Source organism: Cebus imitator, unplaced genomic scaffold, assembly GCF_001604975.1.
Source record: "Cebus imitator isolate Cc_AM_T3 unplaced genomic scaffold, Cebus_imitator-1.0 Scaffold125, whole genome shotgun sequence".
Lineage (NCBI taxonomy): Eukaryota > Metazoa > Chordata > Mammalia > Primates > Cebidae > Cebus > Cebus imitator.
Window position 1 is genome coordinate 2,876,865 of NW_016107440.1, and position 22,233 is coordinate 2,899,097.

Genomic DNA, 22,233 nt, shown 5'->3' on the forward strand with positions numbered 1-22,233 from the left:
GCTGTTGTGCTTTTATGGAGGAGTAGCTTTTCAGAGATTTTTACTTCACCATTCTCATTGATGTCACTCCAATTCAAGATATTTTGAAGGAAACTGACCCCAAAAATTTTTTCTGTAAAATTGTCCTCTAAGTCTAAAAATACAGACAAACATGCAAACATACAAGGACTGGAAAATACAGCACCATTTAGCCTGAGGTGTTAAAAACTGCTCTGGGAAGAAATCTATAACCAAAGTTATATTTAAAAATAAGGCATTTAGGCCAGGTACAGTGGCTCACGCCTGTAATCCCAGCACTTTGAGAGGCTGAGGTGGGTGTATTGCCTGAGGTCGGGAATTCAAGACCAGCCTGGCCAACATGGTAAAACCCTATCTACTAAAAATACAAAAATTAGTAGGCACGGTGGCTTATGCCTATAATCCCAGCACTTTGGGAGGCCGAGGCGGGTAGATCATGAGGTTAGGAGTTTAAGACCAGCCTGACCAACATGGCGAAACCCTGTCTCTACTAAAAATAAAAAAAATTAGCTGGGCATGGTGGCACATGCTTGCAATCCCAGCTACTCAGGAGGCTGAGTCAGCAGAATCGCTTGAACTCGGGAGGCAGAGGTTGCAGAGGGCCGAGATCACACCGCAGCACTCCAACCTGGCTGACAGAGCGAGACCCTATCTCAAAAAAAAGAAAACAAAATAAGGCATTTAGTTATTGACTGGAAAGGGAACAAGAGAGACTTTTCAAGGAGCATAGAAATAATCTATAAATTTATTTGAGCAGTGTTCACATACATCTGCACATTTCTAGAAACTCATTGAACTATATACTTAAAATTTAACTGTTTGTAAAGTATAACTTAAAAACAAAAATAGAGTTTAGGAACGGAAAAACTAAGAAACTCCATGGTAAATCTTAAATCTTTTTGAATTCTATAACCATGAGTGTACAACTGTAGCAACTGTGAATTCAGAACAGAATGTAAATGTTTACTATCTAAAAATATGTTCTAAATATGAGGAGTTGGGTGCAAAGACTGGGATATGGAGATGGGGGAACTAGAGTATAAGGATGTGTCAGTTATCTGTTGCTACATTAAGAACTTAGCATCTTGTAACATAAGCCTTTATTATCTCACTCAATTTGTATTGGCCAAGAATTCAGGAGCAGCTTAGATAGGCTGTTTTGCTTTGAGGGGGGGTGGTTCTCATGAGGTTACAGTCGTCTGGAGGCTTAAGTAAGATTAGATGACCCTCTTCCAAGATAACTCACTTGCCATTGGCTGTTAGCAGAATGCCTCAGTTCTCTTGTCACATGGATTTCTCTGTAGGGCTGCTTGATTGTTTTCCCAGCATGGCTAGCTTCTCCCACAACCAGCTATCTGAGGGTAGGGCAGTGGGAGAGAGGGAGAGAGACACAGAGACAGAGGGAGAGAAGGCAGAAGGTAATGTCTTTCATGACCTGGCTTCAGAAGTCACGGACCATCATTTCTGCCACATTTGTTAGTTGCACAGAGCAACCCTGATACAGTGTTGGAGGGTATTACACAAAGGTAGGGAGACCAGAAGGATCATTAGGGGTCCCTTTGGAGGTTGGCTAGCACAGTCTGCTCATTTCCTCAGCTTTTTTGGCTTGGAACCATTAAATACTGCCCATATGTTAAAAAAAAAAATGGATCCCAAATATATAATGTTTTTGTATAATCCTTTTACCTTGCTTTAGTGGACTCTTTCAGGAAACTCATTTCTCTTACAGAAACAGTTACTAAACTTCAGTAGATCTTTTATTTTCACTCCAGTTAAAAAAAATTCCTATGTTAAAATAAAACTAAATTCTTTTAATATTTTTAAATTCTGTCCATAGTATGGTCCCATCTCAGTTACTACTTCTCCCTGTCCAATGTCTGTATATGCTTGGAGTGATCTTGGAACTAGTGTAGTTATTTCTCAGGGGTGAGGATTTGGGTGTGTGGTTTTTAAAATTAGCTTTCCTCCTAATTTTCCCTCTTTCCTCTGAATTGCTTAGAATTTTTTAGATAATCGACATGTATTATGCTTACAAAAAGAAACTGAGACTTTCATAATAGTTTTATAATATTCAGTAATGGTAAGAATGTAGGGAAACATGCTCATCCCTATGGTTAGAGTATAAAATTGAGGACAGTCTTCCGGTTTTTTGTTTTTTGTTTTTGTTTTTGTTTTTCATTTTTTTATCTAAGGAGAGGAGTGAGAGTACAATCTTCTTTAGGGGACAGTTAGGAGACATTTGTCACAAACATAAATGCTCTTTATAAACTATGAATCAAAAATTTCTTTCCTGTGAGTCAGCCCTAGAAAAATATTTGTATGCAGAAAGATGTAGAGTGTCATTGCATTATCATTTATAATAGTAAAACATTATCAACTGTAGTATCTAATAATAGATTCATGTTTTAATAAATTATGGTATAAAATACCTTATAACCACTAGAATGAAGATTGATAATGCACTAGATGAGAACATTCTAAGATATGAGAGAAAAGTAAGTTACTTATGTGTAGAATAACCCCGTGTATGTTTTTAAAAAAACTGGATGTATATATTTGCATATTTTTCTGTATTAAATGCATGGAGAAAGTCTGACTGGATTCACACCAAATAAAGATACATTTAGGGTAGGAAATAAAGGGTGGGAATGGAGGAATGGCTTTTTTTTTCTACATGCATTTATGAATTATTTGAATTTTTGTAGAGAATGCATGGATGTGCTCTCACTTAAATTTAAGCATAACTCTGGCCACTCTGTGGAAGGTGAATTATAGAGATGATAGCAGTTCTGAAGCAGCAAATTGTTTGAAGAAGGAAATTTCATTTTTACAATTGTGAAATTATCTTTCAATTAAAAAGGAACTTATGAGAATTTTGTACTTTGTGGATCTTAAATGTTTTAATATTTTTCTTAAAGTTACTACAATTGTCCAGGCCAAAGAGGCTGAGATTCCAAACTGCTAGAATGAGGATTGGAGAGAACATGAAAAGAATTTTTTTTTTTTTTTTGAGACGGAGTTTTGCTCTTGTTACCCAGGCTGGAGTGCAATGGCGCAATCTCGGCTCACCACAACCTCTGTCTCCTGGGTTCAGGCAATTCTCCTGCCTCAGCCTCCTGAGTAGCTGGGATTACAGGCACGTGCCACCATGCCCAGCTAATTTTTTGTATTTTTAGTAGAGACGGGGTTTCACCATGTTGACCAGGATGGTCTCGATCTCTTGACCTCGTGATCCACCCGCCTCAGCCTCCCAAAGTGCTGGGATTACAAGCTTGAGCCACCGCGCCCGGCCCGAAAAGAATTTTAAGAAGAGAAAGTGATTGCATTTAGTCAATATGTTAGGAGTGTGGGAGGAAAGTAGAGTGAGCAGTAAAATTGAGGTGGAGAACACAGGAAGGAGAACAGATTTAAGTAAGATGATAGTGAATTAATTTGACAATGTTGAGGACCTATGGGGAAAATCTCATGGATGCCATCTAGCATGTGGTTTGAAAGAATGGTCCGGTACTCTGGAAGTCATTGGCATTTAGATGACATTTTACATGAATGTTATTGGTAATTGTGATGACCAAAGGAATCCTGACATGTTAGAAGCCACTAACATGTTAAGAAGCTAGCAAAGCAGCCCTGAAGCCAATGGAAAAGATGTGGTGTTGGAATTGTATCCAGCATTCCAAAGAGGAGGATGATGGGAGTGGTCAGTAGCGTCACACTCTGGAGGAAGTGGAATGAAAATTAATCATGAATTTGTGGTATTGGAGATACTGACAAGAATGAATTATGGTTGAGAGCCCTCTAGTGGAAGGGAGCATGGTGTTTGAGGAACAGGTAGCCTGATGCAGCTGCTCAGAAAATAATGTGAATGAGGCTGGAAAGGCTTTTTCTTCCTTTGAATACCATGTGATAACTTTCTTATTGGAAAGAAATTAATCAGGGGTTAGTTTTAGTCTCTCAGTGTATGAAGGTTATATGTAAATTTTTTCTTTACCCTGTCAAAGCTAGACAAGATGAAGTTTTGAGGAGCTAAAACTTGTGGGCAATGACATTTTCTTCTGCAATGGGAAGCAGGGGGGAAGTGAGGGAAATTTTGTCCTGAGGAAAAGTATCAAATCTGACAGTAACAAGAGGCTGCCTGGGTTTATGATGCTGTGCTCAGCTGCAGGACCAAAGGATGAGTTCAAGGAGCCTTACCTGTCTATTAACAGGCTGCTAAGGAAAATCACTGTAAAATGTGTCCTTTTATGCTTTCATTTTTTTACAATGCCTCTTTGGAAAAACTACCTGCTTATTTTTTTTCATTTATTATATGAATACTGAGATTAGAGGGAAGAAATTCTTATTTCTTCCTCACACAAAAGACAAGACAGGAGAATATTCTGTACTACCTTCTTTTCCCTTTGTTTATTAAAGTAATAGTTGCACATAGAGAAGATTGTGGAACAACATATATAAAAATAGCAAACATTGCTTACTTCAGAGAGTAGAATTGGAGAGGGAAGACAAATTCTTTGCAACTATTTGGTTGTAAAATAACCAATAAAGTCCTGTATGTAGTCTTTAGGGTGAAAAGCCAAAAATAATTAGTATTTATAGAAAGATTAAGAAAACAATATAGAGGTAGAAATGTAGGAAGAATCTGCCGCTTTAAATTCATGTTGTGTATCTTTAGGTATATGTTGGCTTTTGTTACTATACAGACAGAATTTAGAATATGTAAAATTATATATTTATAAAAATATGTACCTTTTCATTTATTTCATGGGCATCTTTCCATATTGATACATATCCATTTACTTCATTTTTTTGAAAGCAAATAGAATTGTAAAAAAGTTTCGGGGGAGACTTTTTAAAATTTAAATATATACACAGAAAACTGTCCAGCTTAATGGATACTTAAAAGTCAAGTGAGGATACCCATATAACCATCACCCAGATCAAGATAAAGAGCAACGCTGGTCACCACACCAGCGTTTAAAGCCGCACCCCCAGTGGGGCCTCCCAGACCTCATTCTAACTCCCAGGCAGAAAACTTCCCCTTCTACATGGGTAACTACTATTCTGATTGCCATCCCTGTAGATTAGTTGTGCCTGTTTTATAACTTTATATAAAATGAATCATATATAATTATGTGGCTTTTGTCTATGTGTGTCTGTGTCATAAGGTTTTTCAGTCAGTATATTATTGTGATGTTTATCCATGTCATTTCATATAGCGATGGTTTATCCTTTTCCTTTTGAGTATAGTAGTATATAGTAGAATGTGTAGATGTCACAGTCAGTGTATTCTATTGTTGATGGGCATGTAGTAGTTTCACATTGGTGACTCTTACGGAAATGTTTATAAGAGCCTTCTTATCTCTTTTGAACATAATTCTGTTGAGCACTTGCTAGGTTATAGAGTGTATATATGTTCAGATCTAGCAGTTATCGTCCAACTATTTCCCAAAGTAGCTCTGCCATTTTATCCTTCCATTGGCAGTATGAGAGTTTTATATGCTCTATAGCCTTGCCAACACTTGGTACTGATGGCTTTTTGTTTGGTTGGTTCTGCTTTTTTGTTGTAGTTTTCTGGGTTTTTTTTTTTTTTTTTGTACTGATGGCTTTTTGTTTGGTTGGTTCTGCTTTTTTGTTGTAGTTTTCTGGGTTTTTTTTTTTTTTTTTAATAGCTTTTTAAAAACATTAATTTTAAAGCCTACAAGTGTTTTGTTATATAAATATACTGTAACTTAACTAAAGTCCATTTGATGAGATTTTATCTTCCTCTCTCACCTCAGGTGCCAGAACCTGGACAGCTCTGATGTCTAGTGGGTTCTGTGGTTTGTTCTATGTATGATCTGACTGTCTGAGGAAGATTTCATATTGGAACCAATTAACAGAGCTGATAATATATTTTTTCTCAACAGATTTTTCTTGTTTTCTGAGTAGTATGATACCAATATGAAGAATCCGTGTAGTTTTATTTTCTTGACATGAAATTCAATGCTGATTTTATGATGGTTGTTTTCATCACTCTTTGAAAAAGCAATATAGGCCAGGTGTGGTGGCTCGTACCTGTAATCCCGGCACTCTGGGAGGTCGAGGCGGCCTGGCCAACATGCTGAAACCCTGTCTCTACTAAAAATTACAAAAATTAGCTGAGCATGGTGGTACATGCCTGTAGTCCCCACTACTCAGGAGGCTGAGGCGGAAGAATCACTTATCACTTGAACCCAGGAGGTAGAGGTTGCAGTGAACCGAGATCACCCCATGGCAGTCCACCCTGGGCAACAGAGTCAAATTCTGTTTTTAAAAAAAAAAAGTAGTATAAAAATACTGTAATGTCTGAAACTAGACTTTTGGTGAAAGCTGATTTAATTATCCAGAAGAATTTGCATTTTCTTAGAAGAAGCATACAGTGCTAGCTGCCAATGCCTGCATCACATAGGTCTTTAGTCCATTGGAAAACTGCTATGTGAATCATTTGAGAATATTATCACTTAGGTTTTAGAAAACTGTTTGAATTTTGCCTTTTGAAATTGAAAGATGTTTCCAGGCTGGGCATGGTGGCTCATGCCTGCAATCCCAGCACTTTGGGAGGCAGAGGCAGGAGGACCACTTAAGCCCAGGAGGTAGAGAGAAGCCTGGGCAACATTGTGAGACCCTGTCTCCACAAAAAAAAAAGAAAAGAAATTAGCTGGAATTGGTGGGGCCTGGCACAGTAGCTCATGCTTGTAATCCTAGCACTTTGGGAGTTTGAGGTGAGAGGGTGTGCTGAGCCATGATTCTGCCACTGCACTCCAGCCTGAGTGACAGAGTGAGACCCTGTCTCAGAAGAAGAAAAAAGATGTTTCCAGTCAGAGGAATTTGCTTCACAGTCTTTGTTTTAACTCTTCCCTCGCCGGTTTCCTGAAATTTTCTTTTGACATAGGTTTTTAAGTGCGTGAAACTCTAGGGGCTTGCTTGTAATGAGTTAAACATGATCCCTGGACCTCCTGCTTTTTCTGATGTTAGAAGGTATGATTACTTCCTGGTAGCTACTCTTCCCACTGGGCAATATAGCTTTAAACAGGTGTTGGCACAGGTGGTATTCAGTCATATTTGGTTACCATCAGTAATTCTTTGGGAGCTTTTAGGTATTGGTAACCTTCTCTGGTAGCTGAATGGTCTTTTGGAAAGGGCCTTGTGGACTTAAAAGACAGTTTTGTCTTGCCTGTTGTTACTTGCTTTTGCCAGTTTGCACTGAATTATTCATTTTTTGGAATGATTATGAATGACCAAAATGAGCATGTGATTCTTATACTAGTAAGTTTTAGACATGCTTTTTTACTTTCAGATATAGAGATTCTTTACGTTTCTAAGTAATTGCTGTCAAGAGCTTCTAGGAGATAGCAGAAAACTACTGTTTTATATTCTGTTTGGTTTTGTGGAAAGCATGTGTTGGAAAAATGTCTTTGGCTCTTGAGATTTCTTAAGAGGTCATATTGTAGCATATCTCTGAAAGTCTGCTAATTCTTCTCTGTGGACTCTAAAAATGCCTAAATTAACAAATAAGCCAAAAACAACCTTATTGAAGACAGTATTTTCAATGACCTTTTGATTCCTAGCCCCTAAATCTTTTGGACTGTGTCTATAATGAGTAGCAAAACTTGCTGACTTGACTTTTTTGCTCAATATCTGTTAAAATTTTTATTATTCTAAATCAGGGGCAGAGTGGAGAGCAATGGTAGTTGAAGGAGCACAAATATAATAAACTCTGACAAATAACTTTAGGAATCTCTTTATCTCAGATTCATGGAACTTTTTTGGAGATTAATTTTAGAGGCCATTGTCAGGTCTTAATTAATAAACTGCTTTGACGTCTAAGAGATAATTTCTGAGTATTTCCTAGCCAATACAGCCAGCCTTTACAAAGGAATCCAATAATAGTTTGCTCAGGTTGCAACTTCCTTATAGACTGGACACAGAGCATAAAGAACCTTTATTAATTTCGCTGTAATTTCAGTGCCCCCTGTTTCTCTTTCTACACAGGTATCAGTCAGAGCCGGATCTCTCATTGGCTGTTGCAGCAGGGATCAGACCTGAGTGAACAGAAGAAAAGAGCATTTTACCGATGGTATCAGCTTGAGAAGACAAACCCCGGTAAATAGCAGTTCCTTTTATTTATTGCATCTGAAACAAGACAGATATAATGAATTACTTTAATGGCTCCATGGGGCTAACTTGTTAAGTAGGATAGTTTCATACTTTCCTATGGTTGCTTTATGCAGAAAAACGTTCTTAATGGTAAAAGCTAAACTCTGATTGTGATACATTTTATTTTGTCTAATATTATTTGTCGTGTTCACTCCTTCCCCTAAGATACCTCTTTGCTTTCAGGTTATATGATATTTCTATCCATAGTTGGAAAGAACACCATGAATGTTCAGTGGCTGATTTTGTTTTCTTCAGCTACGTAACTACATAAAATTCCATATCTTTTTGGGTTTTTTTTTTTTTTTTTTTTTTTTTTTTTTTTTTTTTTTTTTTTTTGCAAATCTTGTTTGAATTAGTAATGTAAACTTGATATTGTTATTTAGTTCACACTATACCATATCCAGTGATCTCTGCTAATGATTTTTTTTTTCTAATTCTAATGAATTGGGTAATGGATGTGGCTTTGGACTTTAGGATGCAGCTGTCCTGATAACTCTCAGGAGCAGCAGTAGATTGGAACGCAGAATGAAATCTTAAGGAAAACTAAGATGACAAAAACTTTTATGTCTAAAGTTGGAAGAAGTAGGCAAGATCTATTCAAGATACTTTTAACAGGTGATTTTAAAAAGTAAAATATGAAGTTGTGGTACTATCTCAGCCTATACTTTACACAGGCAAGTGGCAGTGAGCCTGCTCTCAAGTATAAAATTAAGATTATGTTGTGTTCTGTAATGCTGCAGCTTTAAAGCCTTTGCAAAAGACTAAATCGCTAGTTGAAATATTGCATGATAATAGCACTGGCTCTGAGGTAGAAATAAAGAATGTTACAGAGATTTATTTTTGTGTGTAGGTATGTGAGAAGATTTTTTCCCCAAAGATCACTTTCTCATTCCGAATGATCCAGGCAGGATGAAACAGAAGAGACCATATCAACCTCTACAATAATATCAAAAATCTATTCTAATCCCCAATTTTTATTTTGAAATGTTTCAGATGTATAGAAAATACAAAAGACTAAACAGTAGACACATGTTTACTCTTTCTTAGATATAATAATTATTAACATTTGGCCAGGTGTGGTGGCTCATGCCTGTAATCCCAGCAGTTTGAGAGGCTGAGGCAGGCAGATCACTTGAGGTCAGGAGTTCGAGACCAGCCTGGCCAACATGGCGAAACCGCCGTCTCTACTAAAAATACAAAAATTAGCCAGGTGTGGTGGCACATGCCTGAGGCTCCAGCTACTTGGGAGGCTGAGCTTGAACTCAGGAGTGGAAATGGTGCCACTGCACTCCAGCCTGGGTGACAGAGGGAGACCCTATCTCAAAAAAAAAATTAACATTTTATATTTGCTTTATTCCTATAAAAGAAATAAAGATTTATATGTCTATTTGTGTGTATTCAGCATTCATCTCCTAAAAATAATCTGTATTTCCAGTCCCGATTATTATACCTAAGAAAATCAATAATAATTCCATATTATCATTTTATGTCCGGTCTGTAGTCACATTTCTCTAGCTGTTGGAAGAATGTCTTTTGTAGCTTTTTTTTTTTGGTGATGTGAACTTCTTAAACCATTGTAATTTAACAGAATGTCTCACATGCTAGATTTTTCTATTTATTTTTATTATCAAATATCTTATTTCTATATCCTTATGTTTCTGTAAACTGGAAGTTAGAATTAAGCTGAAGTCAGGATTCAGGTTGAATATGTTAGGCAAGAAAACTTAATAAATTATTTAGGGAGTCACATTGTAATGGCAGCAGTTTACTTTGAAATGCATCAAAAAGTAAAATGGCTTGACATATAGGGAAATGGACAGGTATGTGTTAAAGTACATATAATAAAATATGTGATATAAGTATGGTTTTCACTTAAATTCTTTCACTATTACGTGTTTAAAATTTTTTGCAATAAAATACTGGAGAAAAATACTTTGTAGGTAATGTTTACCTAATATTGCCACGTATGAGGAGGCCTGTCAGCATTAGGATGTTGTAGCACTATTCATATGCTAAGTTTGATGATTTTGTTCAAATGGTGACCACCAGATCTTTTCTTTCCCATTTGTGAATAATCTTTAGGGTGACATTTTGCCACTCGATGAATATCTTTTCCTGCAACAGCTTTTGTCAATTGCCTTAGCATTCATTGATGATCCTTGACTGAATCAGTTATTCTTTTTTGTTTTTTCTGAGACACAGTCTTGCTCTGTCTCCAGGCTGGAATGCAGTGGCACAATCTTGGCTCACTGCAACCTCCGCCTCCCGATTCAAGTGATTCTTACTCCTCAGCCTCCAGAGTAGCTGGGACTACAAGTGCACGACACCACGCTTGGCTAATCTTTGTATTTTTAGTAGAGATGGGATTTCCCTATTTTGGCATGGATGGTCTCAATCTCTTGACCTCGTGATCCGCACGGCTCAGCCTCCCAAAGTGCTGGGATTACAGGTGTGAGCCACCGCACCTGATCTGAATCAGTTATTCTAATTGGGATTGCATAAGCAGATAATCAGCTGGTAATGGCAAATTCCCACGCTGGCGTTTCAATGCTCGGCTCGGATCCGGCTCTGAACTAGAAACAGGAAGGACGACTAAGATGCAGCTCTCTGGCTGCAGCACCTTTGTTGCAGCTCATCGGACAGGGGTCCAACTTTAGCACTAGGCGGGTAGTGTTCTTCTGAAGCTGGGTTTTTTTTTTTTTTTAATTATTGTTATTTATTTTAGCATTTAGTCTTATTACCTATTTTAGTTTATCTAGAAATCAGAGTTGGGCCCACTCATTATCAGGAAATTGGAGAAAGGTAGAAGAAGGGAATTGGAACTAACAGCATTCATCCAGCTGATCATTAGGAGCTGATTTCTTTAAAGATATAGTGCCTCCTTTTAAGACGTTCCTCTAATTATATGCATTTGTTTTTTAGTGAGGTTGCATTATTGCCACCTTTTTAAAGTAGTTTCTATTTTTTTTTTTTTAATCAAATCCTATCTACTGGTTTTCTCAGTCAGGTTTTTCTATGGGACATAATTTAAAGGTAGCTGGAGTTGAGAGGGCAAGTTCATAATTGCCAGTTGGTAGTTTTTGCATTAACAGCAGTTGGGTATTAGCAATTGAAATCTGTTTATCTTTTTCTTTGCATTTTCACCTTTATTATAAAGGCTAATATGGCATAGAATTCTTTCTAGATAAATGTGATTTTATTTTGTTGACTGTAAAATAACCTTCGATTTTAGCTAAAGGATGGTATCATTTCTTACTCCATTGACACTTTGGAGCCACTGTTATGTTTGGATAAGATGAACTAAAATTATGTTAGCTTATAAGACATCAGATCCTCCTTTGCAAGTCATTTCAGAGCTGATTAGAATCCACTCAGATGTCCCTCAGTTGAGAACTGGTTAAACAAATTAATGTCACATCTGTACAATGGAGTCTTTTGGAGTTTTGTAGCTATTTTTTGAAGGCAGCTTTATGTGAATTAAATGTATATGAGGTGACATGGAATTCATAAGTAGAAAAGGGACATAACAGTATCGAGGGCATATTTCCATGGGGGAACACACACACACATACAGATGTATGTGCTTACATAAGCATAGAAGATGACTGAAAAGCTGTTTAGGAACTGGGAAGAACAGCTCTGTGAAGGGGAACTGAGTGACTGGGAGTACAGGGGTAAGGACTTAACTAAACAACCTAATGTATCTACCCCCGCCTCCCCCCCGCCGATACAGAGTCTTGCTCTGTCGCCCAGGCTGGGGTGCAGTGGCGCAATCTCAGCTCACTGCAACCTCCACCTCCTGGGTTTCATACCATTCTCCTGCCTCAGCCTTCTGAGTAGCTAGGATTACAGGTGTGTGCCACCATGCCCAGCTAATTTTTATATTTTTAGGGGTTTCACCATGTGTTGGCCAGGATGGTCTCGATTTCTTGACTTGGTGATCCTCTCACCTTGGCCTCCCAAAGTGCTGGGATTACAGGCGTGAATCAGTGTCCAGCCCCTAATGTATCCTTCTAAATTTTATACTATGTGCTTGTATTATATATTTGAAAACTAAAGTGTAATAGGAAGGAGGGAGAGCAAGACCAAAAGAAATCAATCTGCCTTGTAAGATTAAAAAGAAAAGGAAAGAAAAGAAAGAAAGAACAAAAGAAGAAGAAAAAAAGAAAGAAAAGAAAAGAGGAAAAGAAAGAAAGCAAGAAGAAAAGAAAGACAGGCTTACATGGTCCAGACCTGCTTTTGAGAAGCAGCTAGGAAATAAGTTGTCAGTGATTTTTATCAAGTAATTGTTTCATTTCGTTAATTTTTTTCTGTCTAGGAAAGATAGCTCATTAGGGGAAATGTAAATAGTGTCATCCCTTTACATATATTCTGAGAAGAAAATGCAAAATTAAGAAAAGTCACAAAATGAAAAACTATTTTTTCTTGTTTCTTCTGTAAACTTAAGCATTTAGAAAACAAATATGTTTGTATATTCCATGATTCTATTCCTGGGCCTTAGAGCATTTTCTTTGTATACTTTGAGTGAAGTTCTTTTTTTCAGCCTCTTCAGTCTGGATCCAGTTGGATATGGCTTTTGTTTTTTTTAAGTTTCTCTTTAAGTGGACTCAGCAAGAAAAATAATAGAATGGATATTCAGGTTAATTTTACTGATAACCCAATTGATATCATGCAGTTCTCTGATAACAGACTCATCATCAGAATTTCCCAGCATAACCGAAAGCCTGCCAAGGCATATTAATAAAACAGCCTGATGGAAACTAATCAAATACATTTTATCTTGTTTCTTATGAAAACACAAGAAAATACCTATTTTTTTAAAAAAGAAGCAAGTACTAAATTCAACATAGTTGACATCAAAAGTCCCTTTATTTAATCAAATTAAGTTCACAGTCTTTTTCCCTTGTCTAATTTAAACGTCACTATAGCAGACCGGGTTTGCTGAGTTCCTCTTGGCATGTGGCGCAGATTCTGTATGCTTCTAAATTAAACAAATAAAATTTGCCAAGATGCTTATGCAGCAAATACATGAGATAAGAGTCATCAGAAGAAATGCGCAGTCCTTTATTTGCAGATTGTGAGATATCAGGGAAAGTGTGTGACATGAGGGGAGATATGACATTACTTTTGGAGAGGCTAGTTCCTGTGGATGACGTAGATATGATGAGCTTGTATAGTCGCTCACCCAGAGCTAACCCTGATCAGCAAGAACATTATCATATATGTATAGAGCACACTTACCAAAATTTTTTTTTTTTTTTTTTTTTTTGAGACGGAGTCTCACTCTTGTTACCCAGGCTGGAGTGCAGTGGCGCAATCTCGGCTCACCGCAACCTCCGTCTCCTGGGTTCAGGCAATTCTCCTGCCTCAGCCTCCTGAGTAGCTGGGATTACAGGCACCTGCCACCATGCCCAGCTAATTTTTTGTATTTTTAGTAGAGACAGGGTTTCACCATGTTGACCAGGATGGTCTCGATCTCTTGACCTCGTGATCCACCTGCCTCGGCCTCCCCAAGTGCTGGGATTACAGGCTTGAGCCACCGCGCCCGGCTACTTACCAAAATTTTTACATCTCTTACCAAATTATGAAAAGGTTTTGTTTTCCTCACGGGTTTAGATTTACTAGGTGAAGGTGCAAAATTTTGTTTTAATGGAAACTTAGACGGGGGTGAATAAACATTTCTATAAAGAAATAGATAACACACTTTTCCTGTTAGGACCTTAGCCAACCCAGAACTCCTGTATTTTACTTCAGAGGAGTTTAAAGGCTTATATACATTGTTCCTGCATTCTAGTAACTTTGTGTTTTTCTGTTAGAGTCAATAATTTTGAGCTCATTCTTGGATTTTTTCATTGCTTTTCATCCATTTCAACCAAAGCAAGATGAACCAAGTTTTCCGGAACAAATTTATTTGTTAATAACTTCCAGAATGCTTTTTGTGCTGTTTTTTTAACTACCACTACATTGAAAAAGGAGCCAGAAAAAAAAAAACTGAAAAGTAATGTGGTAATATTATGTTCTAAATTAAGTATTTTGGTGAGTTTAAGATTATTCAGTTTTCACCTTCTGTGCATAAAGTGTCTTGATTTCTTTCAGAATAACCAGGTTACTGCTTACTTTTCTCTCCTTTTTCTCCGTTTTTCCTCTAGCCTCTTCCTTTTCCTTCCTGCCCAGGTTCGTTTCATCTGAATTTCTTCAGTTCTTGAGACTATCTTGACAATACAGAATATTATAAAGGAGCATAGTATTATTAATAAACCCCGATACCAAGAAAGAACCATTATTATTAGTTGGCTTATTTCCTTCAACCTCTTGGTTAAGATTCTTTCTGTCCTCTATTCTATTGGTACCCATTTATCACTCTGCCTACTGAGGACCACAGTTACGGATGTGGCCCACTACTTGGAATTCACTGACCTGTTGCCCCCCTCCACCCTGAAACTCTTTCTTTACCAGGGTCATCCCTTGGACAAGAGGTTATATTCCCTTAGCCCGTCTATTTCTACTTCTGTCCTGATCAGCCATGATAACTGGTTGGCTCTGTTTAGTCCTTTTCACCCTTGCTGTAGAATAAAATTTATGTAATTTTAATTAGGTAGAATCCAGAGCTCTCGCTGTGCTATAATCCCTGTTTGTTTTCAGAAAAGCACTAAACAGCATTGAAACCCTCCAGCCCCCAAATTCCTGCTTATGTCTAAACTTTGTTAACTTTGAGTTAGGCCCAGACTGAATTCCCAGCTTATTTTGGCAGAATGAAACCCTTTTAAATTGTTTAAAGAAGGGTTTCAGTTTAGAGTTTCATGTTGGGTAGAACAGAAATGTTTTTAAACCAGGGGTCAGCAAACTCTTCATATAAAGGGCCAGACAATAAATATTACAGGTTTTGCAGGCTATATGATCTCTATCGTAGCTATTCAACTCTTCCGCTCCAGTGCATTCATAGCCATAGACAATCTGCAAATGAATGAGCTTAACCATGTTTCAGTAAAACTTTATTTACAAAAATAGGTAGCGGGCATAATTTGCCAACTCTGTTTTAGGGTGAGCTTTAAATCTCTAAAGCATTACACGATGACAAACTTACTTGTTTGAGCAGAACTGTTAAATAAATATTTACTTTCCATCACATACTTTAGAAAATCACATACATATTAAGGGCTCAAACACAAAATGAAAAATGTAAAAATACTCTGAGTGATATTTAGGCCCATTGGCCATAATACAGAAGACTGACAAATTTGACTGTATAAAAATTAAGATCACAAAGCACACCATAAAACACAAATGACAGACCAGAAAAAAAAATTGCATTCTGTATGACTAGCAATTGATAAGATTTCTATGTACCAACACCCCCCCCCAAAAAAAAAGGAACAAGAGGAATTCACAAGAAAAGTTATAAATGGTCAATAAACAGGAAAAGATCCTCATTCTTATTAGTAGTGAAGTCTCTATATTAAAGGGAAATTTTTTGCTGCCAAATTTGTACATTTGAATAATTAATACTCAGTGCATTGGGGGATAAAGGGAAATAAACAAGGGGGATGATGTGATTATTTTTATTAGTTATCTATTTTTATACTACAAACTACCCACAATTTAACAGCTTAACACAACCAGCATTTATTATCTCATAGTTTTCATAGATCAGGAATCCAGGAGTGGCTTAGCTGGTTGGTTCCAGCTCAGAGTTCTGTAAAGGTTGCAGCCCAGCCGTCAGCCTTGGCTGCAGTCATTGGGACTGGATGGTCTACTTGGAAGCTCATTCACATGGATATTGACAGGTCCCAGGTCCTCACTGCCTGTTGGTCAGAGACAGCAGTTCCTTACAACATGGGCCTCGCCATCCACTGCCTGAGTGTCCTCACACATGGCACCTAGTTTTCCCTTGAGTGAGTAAGAGAGAAAGCATCCAAGACAGATGCCACGGCGGCTTCTGTAGTCTGATCCTGGGAGTGACGTACCATCACTGCTACATGCTGTTGGTTGTACAGCCTAATCATGGTGCCGTGTGGGAAGGGACTAAACAAAGGTGTACAGACCAGGAGGCAGGGATCCTTAGGGACCTTGGAGGTTGACATTCACATGGCTGTGCTGGGACTGAATGTCTGAGGCCTGGTTTCTATCAAGTGGTTTCTACACTTCTCCATGTGGTGTCTGTTGTGGCTGCAGTGTCCAAGATGGCTTTTTCTCTCAAATGCTGGCACCTGGGTGGAGTTGGCACAAGCCCCTGGGGACTATCAGAGCATCTTTCACTCCATGTAGCCTCTCCACCTGGCTAGCTTGGGCTTCCTTACAACATCATAGTCTCAGGTTAGTCAGACTTCTTATATAGCCACTGGTGTCCCCCAGCGCAAGCATTTTAGGAGACCTAAGCAGAAATTTCAAATCATCTGATAACATAGCTTTGAATTGTTTAGGTTTTCTGGCTGAAAACCTGTCTGTCATCATGACTAGCTCAGATTCAAGGGCATGATTAGCCAGAGGTGTGACTTACTGTGAAGAGTCATCTTTGAAACTTGTCCCAGGAAGCCATGATTATGAGATGATGCTGAAGTGTCCTAAAAGTAGTAGCAGTACAAGGAATAAAATTGGTCTGATACTGGAAATATTTTGAAGATGAACTTGCCTATGAATTGGTTATGTAATATATGGGGGAATTAGAGAAGTGAAAGATTAATTTGAGAATTTTGAGCTGAGCAGTTTGAAGAGTGGCTGTTTAGTTACTGAGCTGGGAAAGACTGCAGGACAGTAGGTTTGAAAAGGAACATCAGGATTGATTAACAAATTGGACATCTGTGGAAGAGAATACATCAAAAGATGTAGCTATTAAGAAGGGTATCTACAATAGATCTGTAAGTCTTGAAGTAGAAATACTATCCATGGTATTATTTGCAAGTTACAATAAAGAGAGTATTAATCCTATAAGGAAGAAATAAATATATATTAGTATTCATTAATAGAATTAATATATTTATTAATATTTGCATAAACCCTACACATTCTAACATATCTTTCTAGAGCTGTATTAAGAGTTTAAACCACAGGCAGAGAGAATTTTTTGAAGGGTTTTGATCAGAGGCCGATATGATCATACTTATGCTTTAGGAAGATGAATTTAACAGTGTAAGAAGTGAAAGAAGAGTTGGGGAGCCAGGGACTGAACTCTTTGAAAGCATACCAAGTTACATTGAAAGTATGAAATAAGTTCATGGAGGGCAGAGACAATGTTGCTTTCCCGGTTTTATTCTTAGTTTCTACCCCAGAGCAAGGCACTTGAAAGGGATTTGATAAATGGTGTATGAATGAATAAATGCATCATTGGCAGTTCAAGCTATTTGAGAAAGGAGTAATCTGAATTAGTAAAATGTCTTAATTATAGGTGTTTCTCATTGATATTTTATTATGTTCAAGAGGTAACAGAATCTAGTATAGCATCAACAGGTAAACTTAAAGACACCTGAATTAGTTAGACAAAAAGCACATCAAATATCATCTTACTTTCTTTCATGCTGTATTTCACTCCTTTGAAAAAAAAAAAAAAGTTTACAAGAATTAGGGTTATTTTCTACCTGCACAAATTCCTTAAGAGCTCATAATTTGTGTGAATGGTAATGAAAGATTCTGAACATCTAAGGTATATTGTTCAAAAAGAGTATAGCTATAAAGCAGGAATTTCAAAAGAAATTTTTCAGAGAAAGATACAAAAAGTTGACACTAAGCCAAAGACTGTACTTCCCCATTCCCGTAAAGAGGTAGATGTCATAATGGTTTAAAGAAACTGCAAGATATTTGCTAAAAACGTCTTGTTTATTTCAGGGGCTACACTAAGTATGAGACCAGCCCCCATTCCAATAGAGGACCCTGAATGGAGACAAACACCTCCCCCAGTCTCTGCCACATCTGGTACTTTCCGACTACGACGAGGGAGTCGATTTACCTGGAGAAAGGAGTGCCTGGCTGTTATGGAAAGGTATATGTCACCTTTTTCTATGAGAAATCTCCCAAGCTTAGGGAAGATATCAACTTTGGATAGATTGGGACAGTTTTCATGTCAAACAAGAAATTTGGTATCTAGGTTCTATCTCTAAAAGTACTTTGGAATATTATAAGTGCTGTATTATTGAAATAAGGTGATCTTAGCATTGAGAATTCATAAAGCTGGAGTTAGCATCTATCAATTTATTTTACTTATAATATTGTCCCCAATAATTTAAGAAATGTTAGAATAAATATTTTTTGAATTCAGATCTTTGTATTATATTTTGGAAAAACTCTTAGAAATCTTCTTTTCATCAAAAATATTGAATAATTGTGTATAGGAGACTACTGAGATTCAACTTTCTTTAATAATGAGTGTGGTCTGAGTAAGCGTTGTCCCAGAAGTTAAAAATACTCACTTTTGACTTTGATTTAGTAATTTATGCTCTCATTCTAGCACCAGTACCTGGTACTCAGTGATTTTTTTTAACCTGAATTTGACCTTAGCTTCAATTTTCCCATCTGAAATGGTATAAATTAATTATGAATGTGAAATTTTGGCATACTTAGCATAGATCTTATAGCAGAATTATCTTTGTCATCTACTTGTAACTGATTTTTACAGAATCACTTACAGAATTTTGTTTACAGAATTTTATTTCAGTGGAATTTTGTTTATATTCAACAACGTAATAATGTTCCAGCTGTACATTTTTCTTATCTGACCTGACTTGTAGAATGGTATATTGGACAGGGCACTGGACTCAGAGTCAGAAAACCTAAACCCAGCTAACTTTGTTTAGGTCACAAACTCCGAGGTATAACTTCATGTCTAAAATGAAATTTTTCGATAGCCAGTATGTCATCTAAGAGCTATCTCTCATCCTGCTACGTTCTGATTATTTCCCAGCTCATAAACTTCACTACCTGAAAGAGAGGGAGATTTAAAATGCCAGAATTCAGACGTTTTTGTTCGTGTGATATAGTTTAGTAGGTTTGCTTAAGGTGAAGGATAGATCCAGTATCCAAAATGAGACTATAGGTTATCCATTGATGTTGTCATCTATTCCTTTCCTCATTTTATTATAGATAAGAGCAGAAGCCATTCATTGAATAATGAATCCTTATGTGCTTAAGTCATTAAAGTGAAAGAATGAGACATTATTGTCCTGGAGACCTGACGTTTACAATCTCCTCTACTTTTCTCATCTAGAAATTTTTATTCTTTTTGAAAATTTCTTTAGAACTTGGCACACAGCAGATGAGAATTAAAATAATGTCTAACTTAAATTAGTTGCAGTATTGTACATTTTCCTTTTGGTATTCGTTTCTACCTGGTGTTAAGTTCTAATTTCCTAGTGATTTGGCCAGTTAGTTTTTTCATGAAAATACCAGTATATATTTATCACAGAATGTCAGCATGAGAAAGAATTAAGTTAAAAATTGATGACATTACTATTGATAGGTGATATTCCTAATGCATTTTCAGGATTGAACTTCACAAACTTAGGGATTCTTATTTTTCCCCAGCGACAAGAATTAGTCACAGAATCACACTGAATTTTAATTAAAAAGATATCGAGCATTTACCCTATTCTATGACTCCTATTTAGTCTTAATTTATGCTTTTTAACATTAATTTTAATTAATAAGTGGCTTTGTCTAATCCAGGAGTTGGTGATCTTTGGCTTAATTTTATGTTCCCTGGCACCACTAGAAAGAGGATGTGGTTTATGCCAATATTTGCAAAAATGCAGAAAGCCTTTCAAAATAATAGTACAGAAGGTCACAGTATGATTTTTATTCTGTAAAAATGGAACTTTTTGTTTTCCAAAATGAAAATTCCTACCATTAGCATGACACATAATATTTTTTTCCTTGACTGAATGGAGGAATAAATACATGTGCATAGACTGTAAAACCAACAAAGTGAGCCTTACTCAAATGTTAGTATAAGATAAAAGTAAGGCCAGAAATGGTGCATTACACCTATAATTTTGGCTTTGCGAGGCAAAGGCAGGAGGATCAGTTGAGGCCAAGAGTTTGAGACCAGCCTGGGCAACATAGCAAAACTCCATCTCTACAAAAAATTCAAAAAATATCTGGACGTGGTGGCATATACCTGCATTCCTAGTTACTCAGGAGGCTGACATGAAAGGATTGCTTGAACTCAGGAGCTTGAGGTTACAGTGAACTGGGATTGCACCACTGCACCACAACCTGGGTGACATAGGTCCTATCTCAAAAATAAAAATGAAATTTAAAAAAAGTCAAAAATTACTTCATTCTTCATACATCAAGATAAATTTCAAATGAATCAAAGAAGTGAATCCATATAAATAAGAAGAAAACATGAGTGGTTCCTTTACGTCCTGGAAATGGGAAAAATATTTCCTGTGACTCAAAATCTAAAAGCAATAAGGGAAAAGATTGATAAATATAATTACATAAATTAAAAGAAAAATTTTGGAGGGAGAAAAAGCTGAGCAAAGTAAAAGACAAATCAGAAAAAAAAAATTGCAACTTTTGTTATCCCTAATAAAGGCTCTTAAAAGAGAGAAGACCAACAACTTTATCTTTATTGGGCTAAAGATAGGAGAAAAAAATGCAAATGGTCCTTGAACATATAAAAATATATTCAATCTAATTCATAGTCAGAGAAATTCAAATTAAAACTACATTGAGATACTATTTCTCACTTATCGCATTGACAAAAATCCAGAAGTTTGGCAACGTTTTCTATTGATTGGGCTGTAGAGAAACAGAAACTCTCATATATTACTTGTAGAAATCCAAAATGAAACAACTTCATGGAAGGGAATTCAGCAATATCAAGGAAAATTACCTATGAGTTTACCCCTTGACTTGACATTCCTACTTCAAGAAAATTATCTTAGGGCCAGTGGCTCACATTTGTAAATCCCAACCTTTTGGGAGTCTGAAGTGGAAGAACCACTTGCGGTTAAGAGTTTGAGACCAGCCTAGGTAACGTAGTGAGACTCCATCTCTACAAAAAATACAAAAAATTATCCAGGTGAAGTAGTGTACACCTGTAGTCCCAGCTGCTCAGGAGGCTTAGGCGGGAGGATTGCTTGAGCCCAGAAGTTTGAGGCTGTAGTGCACCGTGATCACACCACTGTACTCCAGCCTGGGTGACAGAGCAAGACCCTATTTCAAGAAAAAAAAAAGAAAAAGAAAAATCTTAGAGATATACTGGCAGAACTGTGAAAAGATAGCAACATTGTTTTTACTAATTTCAAAATATCGAAGATGCCTTTATGTCTATAGTTACTGTAGAGTGATTAGGTCAATAAATTATAGCACATCCGTAATTGGATGTTGAAGCCCATGTAATGGAGTACTATGAAGATAAAGAGCAAAAAATTATATACAGTGATCTTCAGGATATAACGTTAAGTTAAAAACAAGGCAGAATCATCTGTATAGAGTACAAAGCTATCATTTATATATTTGCTTATAACTTATTTAAAATGGAGGAATAAACCATAAAATAAAATGGTTATCAATAAAAGAGAAACAGCTTGGAAGAGGGAGAGGTAGAAGCTAGATTTCTCCAAAAATACTTTGTTTTGACCTGTAACTAAATTACATAATTATAAAACAAAGTTTAAAATTGGGGAAAAATGGAGGGGGGAGGGGGGAAAGGTGATCCTTAAAAAATAACTAAAATGAAACAAACCTGTGTATCAAAATAGTGACTTAAACACTCTAGAATTCTGTCATGTGTTTATAACACAGTAATTTCACTATACTTCCAAGTGGGAAAGAGCTTAAGAATAAAAAGAAACACCAATAATCTTACACTGTTTTTACTAAATTTGTTAATACAGATACTGTTATTCAGGAACTATTTTTATTTACACAGCTTGGTAGGTATAGATGTAGGTAAAGATAAATAGTCAGGCCGGGCGCGGTGGCTCACGCCTGTAATCCCAGCACTTTGGGAGGCCGAGGCGGGTGGATCACGAGGTCAAGAGATCAAGACCATCCTGGTCAAAATGGTGAAACTCCGTCTCTACTAAAAATACAAAAAATTAGCTG

The 22,233-nt window shown here is 36.9% G+C and overlaps 1 protein-coding gene across 7 annotated transcripts in view; it reads left to right on the top strand.

Annotated features, from left to right (window-relative positions):
* The window catches only part of HMBOX1 (homeobox containing 1), an 85,419-nt gene that overhangs the window by 31,987 nt on the left and 31,199 nt on the right, over positions 1-22,233 (top strand). For all 7 annotated transcript variants that reach the window (XM_017540497.2, XM_037742686.1, XM_017540500.2 and 4 more), the window contains exons 3-4: positions 8,026-8,136; positions 18,010-18,163. In XM_017540497.2, coding sequence (XP_017395986.1) covers positions 8,026-8,136; positions 18,010-18,163 — 265 coding nt within the window. The remainder of the gene's footprint in view (positions 1-8,025; positions 8,137-18,009; positions 18,164-22,233) is intronic.